At 49.6% G+C, this 7,277-nt stretch overlaps 1 protein-coding gene across 1 annotated transcript; it reads left to right on the forward strand.

Moving 5' to 3' along the window:
* The first annotated feature begins 4,150 nt into the window (after window positions 1-4,150).
* Window positions 4,151-6,292, forward strand: VRTN (vertebrae development associated). Its single transcript, XM_007459730.1, has one exon. The coding sequence runs from the start codon at window positions 4,151-4,153 to the stop codon at window positions 6,290-6,292; it is 2,142 nt and encodes a 713-aa protein (XP_007459792.1).
* Window positions 6,293-7,277: the final 985 nt, after the last annotated feature.

Consider the following 7,277-nt stretch of genomic DNA (forward strand, 5'->3'; position numbering starts at 1 on the left):
CTGGGGGAGGAGGAAAGTGGGCCTTGGTGAAGGTGAGGCTTTGAATTTCCTGCAGAGTTGCCCGTGTCCATTCATTCATTCCTGGGCTCCAGAGCCCTTCTTAGGTGCCAAGATGCTGGCTGGATGCTTTCTGGATGTCCTATTTCCTCCCTTCCAACCTCAAGCCGGGGAGCCTGTGTCGCCTTGAGGGGCCCTGCCTCCTCGGTTTCATATTTCAGGTCCCTTCTAAGAGTGGTGGGGCCGGGGGAGGCCAGCTGGGCAAGACCCCTAGATTAGCTCTCACTTTCTGCACCTTATTCCACGAATGCACCTGGTAATTGTCAGATCTGCTTTGCATTGCGTTTCCAGGGAGCCATCACCAAAAAGACTGTTGCACCTGAACCCCATCAACCAATTGTCTACTTAAGTATGATTAGCTTCCCCATACTGCCTCTGGCCTTTCCCCGCTGCCCCATTCTCTCCTGGTCCAGACCCACCTGAGTTGACGCGAGGTGCAGAGCCTCTCCAGGGAGCTACTTTTTCTCAGCAAGCTTTTGAGGAAAAAAGAAGTAGGGTATTACCTACTCACATCTCCTCTCACCTCTTTGGGGAAGAGGAAGGAATGAGTTAGGGTGGGGTGGGGTGGGACTGGGATGAGAAGAGTAGGTAGGGTGGGACGGGGAAGGGGAGGGAGGAGGGTGGGGTTTGCGCAGGAAGACGTGTGGTCTATCTGGACGTGTTGGCAGGTATCTGGATACTACAGCGGGAATTCAGGCAAGTCAACTTTACCTTTCTGGACCTCAATTTCCTTATCTGTAAAATGGCCAGCTTTGTCTCGAAGCCCCAAGAATCCATGTGTTTCTGCATCCTTTGGATAATAAGCATTTTGGGCCCTGTATTTCCCTGTATGGTGGAATTACAGGGGTTAGGAGGGGAGCTCTGGAGTCAGATTGTTTAGGTTTTGTAGTTTTAATAGCTTGTGGTCTTGGGAATGTTATTTAACCCCCAAGCCTCCATTTCTCTATGTGTGAACTAGAAGTAGCTATCCTAGTGAAGGTGCAGGTGTGATGGAGTTGTAATTCATGTAGAAGGAAAGTGAGAACCACATATAAATATTACCTCTGAAAAGCCTGAAGTCCAAACGCTCACCCAATGCAAAGCCCACAGAAACCTGTAATCATTTAAGGGAACATTGTGCCCTCCTCCTGGTGTGGAAGGGCAGGAAGAATCACCCACACAATTTAATTATCCCTTCTTATTGTTTTGAGATTTTGGTTGAATTACCTAAATGTACATAGTAAGCAGTAGGTGAATGGTGGTTATTTTCATAATTTTGTTTGTAAAGTATCTAGCAGAGCAGAGCTCTCATTTATATGCATCTGTATAGCAGCGTTTACAAATGATATGCAAGAAAAACAAAACCCCCAGCATCTTTGTTGTCTGCCGGAATGAAAAAGCTCTTCTGTGTTTACAGTTTGCTCCTCAGAGCTCAATTTTTTATCGCATATGGAAGTGCTCTCGGTGAAGTTTATCTCCTGAGTCCAAAAAACTAACAGTTTTTTAAAAAGTAAATATGAAGTATATAAAAGATGAACAGATTAAAAGCCCAATTCCAGGGTCAGATAATGTGGGACAAATAGAAATCTGGTGAGAGGTTAGACCAGGTTTGTCACAATAAACACATTAAAAAAAAAATCTACAAGCAAGAAATTTTTATCCAAAGGTGATTCTGATTACCAGTTTTTAAAAAGCTTTCTTTTTTATGGTTACCAAGTAAAATTCTGGTGGTAAGCCTTTGGTTCTTTAAAAACTTTTTTTCAACTTTACTGAACCATAATTTACACCCAAATGCATCCCTTGTAAGTGCACAAAACCCTTTCCTTTTAGGTGTGCAGTTTGATGAGTTGACAAGTGTATACACCCAAACACAATTTTTAAACCTAAGGCTAATCTAAAGGAATTTATTAAAATCTGAGAACAAAGATCTGAGAAAGGATAATGGTCTCCTTTTAAATTTAAAAAGTGTCCACAAAGGAATATTACTCTGCTTTGCAACACAACACGGAAAACCTACCAGTAATTAGGATGATTAGTTTGAATTGAAAGGTGGCTGGCATTTTAAACTGGAGGCCCTAAAGAGCATCTGGTTTCAACTACTGGCTGCACCACTTAGGCCTGGGGCAAATTGGGCAAATGAGCCTAAATTTGATTGTCTCAGTTTTTTCACCTGTAAATTGGGAATAATGGTAGTACCCATCTTAAAGTTCCGCTGCCAGGACTGGGAAAGCACATGGCAAATAGTAAACCTTAGTTATTAGATCTATGTCAGCACAGTGGCTAGGCTGCTACTACCTCCTTGAAAAGACTAACTTTATCCCAGGGCACCAGTTCTCAAACGTTTTGGTCTCAGGACACGTGTATGCTCTTAAAAATTGAAGACCCTGAAGAGCTTTTGTTTATATAGGTTACATCTGTCAACATGTTACATTCAAAATTAAAATTTAGACATTTAGAAAAGATTTCTTTATTAAAAAAACACACCTGTTACATAGTAACAAATAATAGTTTTTGTGAGAAATAACTTTGCCAGAACCAAAAAAATGTAGTGAGAACAGTGCATCTTTAAAAATTTTTCAAATCTCTAATATCTGGTTATCAGAAGATAAGTAGATTCTTATCTGTCTCTATGTTCAATCTGTTGTGATACATTATTTTGGTAGAAGTACATGAAGAAAATCCAACTTCATCCAGACACATAAATCGACAGAGGAGCAGTTTTTTTTTTTTTTTTCCTTTGGCTTTGCCACCACGGGGCTAGGCGGGATCTTAGTTCCCCAACCAGGGATCGATCCTACGCCACGGCAGTGAAAGTGTGAAGTTCTAACCACTGGACTGCCAGAGAATTCCCAGAGGAAGTGTATTTTGGTAGCATTTTCAGTGGATATTCTTTGACAACTACACCGAAACTCGACAGGTGGTAGTTCCTCAAAGCTTAGTTATAATGCAGAATCTGAAATAATATCCAGGAACTTTTGTACCGTATTATATTAAAAATCCGTTGCTTTGTTTTATACTTTGAATGGATCTTTTACCTGTGCCATCCCATTGGTTATTTGGGAAATACAGTTCATTGAGTGATGAAAATCTTCAAATGTTGAACATTCCATTATATAGTATAAAAAGTTACATGTCTTAGTGTCACCACTGGTCCCATCAGAAAAATCTTTTAAGTATTGGGATGCTGTCAGGCTCACTGTAGTGGATACAAGTTTTCCAAAATTCTAATTTTCAAATGAAAGCTCAAAAATTTTCACTGGCCATAAATAGGAGTTTTCCTTGAAGTGACAGCCTCACCTTATTCATTTTTGAGAAAATGTCTGTCAAATATATCCAAGTCTAAATGACTAATGCCACTTAATTTTTCTTTCAAGTAAAAGTGGTATTCCATGAAAAAGCGGCTAGTTCATCATGCAACCCAAACAATTGTCACTCATTCATTATGCACCAGTGTGCAGCAGAAGTCCTCTATGAGCACTCCCCATTTTGTCACTCCCAACATTGAAGTCACGTATTTAAGGGTTATGATTTTAAAAAATAATCATCTTTGTTGCTGCATCAAGGACATTTTGGAGTAATACTAGCTTTCTTTTTCCCAACTGTGGCTACATCATGGGGTAGAACACAGTGATTTCTAGTTTAATTCATGCTGAGGTACTAGCTGTACTCCAGCGTTAACACGATGAAAAAGGCAAATCATAGTGTTGTTATCTTAGTATTATTATGAAAACAGTTTAACTTGCAGCCCCTCAGAAAGTCTCAGAGAACCCCAAGGGTCTCATTTATATCCACAATAATCCTGTAAGGTAGATACTTTTATTATTGTCCCCATTTTAACAGAAAAGGAACCAGAAACACAGAGAGGTTGAGTGACTTGCTCAAGCTAATATCAGAACCAGGATTCAAAGCCATTCTCTAAGGCCAAGCTCTTCCTTTGTACCACTGAGTAATTAAACAAACTCCAGGAGGCACGTAGCCATTACCTGCTATGGGGGGATGGGAATAGATAGGCGCTATCTTGAGGGAGAAGGCAGAGGAGTGGATAAGGCACCATTGCTGGGTATCATCTGGGTGCCTTGGCTGACCTCTGCCCTCTCTCCTTTGCCCTGGTAGGATGACATCCCGGGAGCAGCTGGTGCAGCAGGTGCTGCAGGAGCTGCAGGAGGCAGTGGAGTCCGAGGGCCTGGAGGGTCTCGTTGGTGCTGCTCTGGAGGCCAAGCAGGTCCTGTCTTCCTTCGCTCTCCCCACCGGCCGGGAGGGAGGCCCCGGCCCCCAGGTGCTGGAGGTGGACTCGGTGGCCCTGAGCCTGTACCCAGAGGATGCTCCCCGGAACATGTTGCCGCTGGTGTGCAAGGGCGAGGGCAGCCTGCTGTTCGAGGCGGCCAGCATGCTGCTGTGGGGCAACGCAGGCCTCAGCCTGGAGCTGCGGGCCCGCACGGTGGTGGAGATGCTGCTGCACCGGCACTACTACCTCCAGGGCATGATTGACTCCAAGGTGATGCTGCAGGCCGTGCGCTATTCCCTGTGCTCTGAGGAGTCCCCGGAGATGACCAGCCTGCCGTCCACCACGCTAGAGGCCATCTTTGATGCGGACGTCAAGGCCACCTGCTTTCCTAGCAGCTTCTCCAACGTGTGGCACTTGTACGCCCTCGCCTCCGTCCTTCAGCGCAACATCTACTCCATCTACCCCTTGCGCAACCTCAAGATCCGGCCATACTTTAACCGCGTCATCCGGCCCCGCCGCTGCGACCACATGCCCGCCACGCTGCACATCATGTGGGCCGGCCAGCCGCTCACCAGCCAGCTCTTCCGCCACCAGTACTTTGCACCCGTGGTGGGGCTGGAGGAGGTGGAGGCTGAAAGTGCCAGCCCCGGCCTGGCCCCGACTCCCACTGCCCTGGTCCCGCTGCCCCCGCTCGCCAAGACCCTGGAGCTGCTCAACCGGGAACCTGGCCTCAGCTACTCCCACCTCAGTGAGCGCTACAGCGTCACCAAGAGCACCTTCTACCGCTGGCGGCGGCAGTCCCAGGAGCACCGGCAGAAGGTGGCCACCCGCTTCTCGGCCAAGCACTTCCTGCAGGACAGCTTCCACCGCGGGGGTGTCGTGCCGCTGCAGCAGTTCCTCCAGAGGTTCCCCGAGATCTCCCGCTCCACCTATTATGCCTGGAAGCACGAGCTCTTGGGCTCTGGCGCCTGCCGGGCCCTGGCCCCCAAGGAGGAGCTGGCCATGGAGGAGCTGGAGAAGCTGCCGGAGCAGCAGGTTGCCAAGGGGCTGGGGTGCTCCTCGTCGGCCATGTCAAGCCCTGGAATGGTCTTAATGCAGCGGGCCAAGTTGTACCTGGAGCACTGCATCTCCCTGAATACGCTGGTACCCTATCGCTGCTTCAAACGCAGGTTCCCCGGCATCTCCCGGTCCACCTACTACAATTGGCGCCGAAAGGCTCTCCGAAGGAACCCGAGCTTCAAGCCTGCACCAGCCCTCTCGGTAGCGGGGGCTTCCCGGCCAGCATCTGTTGGGGAAGAGGCCTTGCCCCCTTGGAAGGGTGAGGCAGGAAAAGGGGCAGGGAAAGCAACGGGTGGGGGATCACCTGCCCCCCGGGAGTTCCTACCCCTGAGGATTCCCCTGTCCCGTTGGCAGAGGCGCCTGCGCAGGGCAGCGCGCAAGCAGGTGCTCAGTGGGCACCTCCCTTTCTGTCGCTTCCGCCTCCGCTACCCGAGCCTGTCTCCCTCCACCTTTTGGGTCTGGAAGAGTCTTGCCCGGGGCTGGCCCAGAAGTCTGTCCAAGCTCCAGATACAGGCCCCCAGCTTGGGCAAAGGGGGCATGAAGGAAGCAGAGGAGAAACGGGAGAAAGAAGCTGGTAGGAATGTGACAGCTGCCATGGCGCCACCTGCAGGGACCCTGCAGATGGCGGCTTCTCCAGGAGAGGATCCAGGGAAGGCCCTGGGAGGGCCTTCCAGAGAGGGGGCCCTGCAAGAGGGGGCCACGGCCCAGGGCCGGCCCCCCAGTGGGTCCCTGTCCAGCCACCCTGTGGTGGCAGCAGCGGCAGGTGGCAGGGACGGCCAGGTGCTGGTGATGGACATGCTCGCCACCACGAAGTTCAAGGCCCAGGCCAAGCTGTTCCTGCAGAAGCGCTTCCAGTCCAAGAGCTTCCCCTCCTACAAGGAGTTCAGTGCCCTCTTCCCCCTCACCGCCCGCTCTACCTACTACATGTGGAAGCGTGCCCTCTACGATGGCCTCACCCTGGTGGATGGCTGACAGGGAGGTATGAAAGGGGCTGGGAGGAAGGAGGACCCCTTTGGAGAAGGTCAGAGACCTGAGTTGCACCCCCCTGGCTTGGCCAGGATCCCTTTTGCTCTCACAGCATCGACCCTGAATCCAAGGGCAGCTTCGTGTTGTTTCCCAGCTCCAGGGCAGAGAGAGCCAGAGATCAGCCATCTTGGCCCCCTGCAGAGAGCTACAGGACCAGAGATATTCTCTTCAGTTGTTGACCATTCTTATTTTTATTACTGTGTCTTGGTTTTAGTCTTTTGATTTAAGTGCGTTGGCTGGGCCCCTTTGCTGGTGTTGGAAGCTGTATGTATGTGGGGACCCGAAGTGGGGTTGGTTAGCTAAAGCTGCTTTCAGCTTTGCCCCGGGACAAAAGGAGTATTGTAGCATGGCCGTCTGTCCCATTGGGTAGAATATATGTCTTCAGTTCCTTTTGGGGGTTGGCACCCCCCTTACTCAAAGATGTTTCCCAGAGGAACATTAAGAGATCAGATGTGGAGCAGGTCATGGCTTCTGCCTGGTGCCCCTAACGGAGAGGGTGCCAGGCTCAGTGTGAGCAGAAGCAGGGATGTAGAGAAAGAACCAAGTTGGCCTCTAGGGGATCACTGAAGGCTGGCCTGTCCATTGTGAGGAGTATGGTAAAGGACTCGGAGAGAGGGCCTTGGGTCTCTACTTGCTGGTGCTTGGTGCATCTGCTGTGGACCCCGCAGTCCTTGGCCAGCCCGGCTGGCCGTTGGGGACCCCAGTTTTTCTGTTGAGCTCCTTCTCAGAGTCTGTGCCCCATCTCCAGTGAGAGACCACACAGTGGCCAGGCAGGCAAGAGACTGAATTTGCATTGTCCAAGAGTGAAGTTGGAAAACCAAAGAAATAAAGTGATGTGGTGCTCACAGCCCTTGGTCTCTGGTATTTGTTTTGTCCTATGTGACTGCCCATTCCCACGTTCCCTTTTGGTCTAAGGAGCAGAGAGTGACCA

The sequence above is a fragment of the Lipotes vexillifer genome, unplaced genomic scaffold (assembly GCF_000442215.2).
Source record: "Lipotes vexillifer unplaced genomic scaffold, Lipotes_vexillifer_v1.1 scaffold39, whole genome shotgun sequence".
Classification (NCBI taxonomy): domain Eukaryota; kingdom Metazoa; phylum Chordata; class Mammalia; order Artiodactyla; family Lipotidae; genus Lipotes; species Lipotes vexillifer.

Coding starts and splice junctions, on each gene's coding strand:
- VRTN (XM_007459730.1), top strand. CDS start 4,151: ATGACATCCCGGGAGCAGCTGGTGCAGCAGGTGCTGCAGGAGCTGCAG.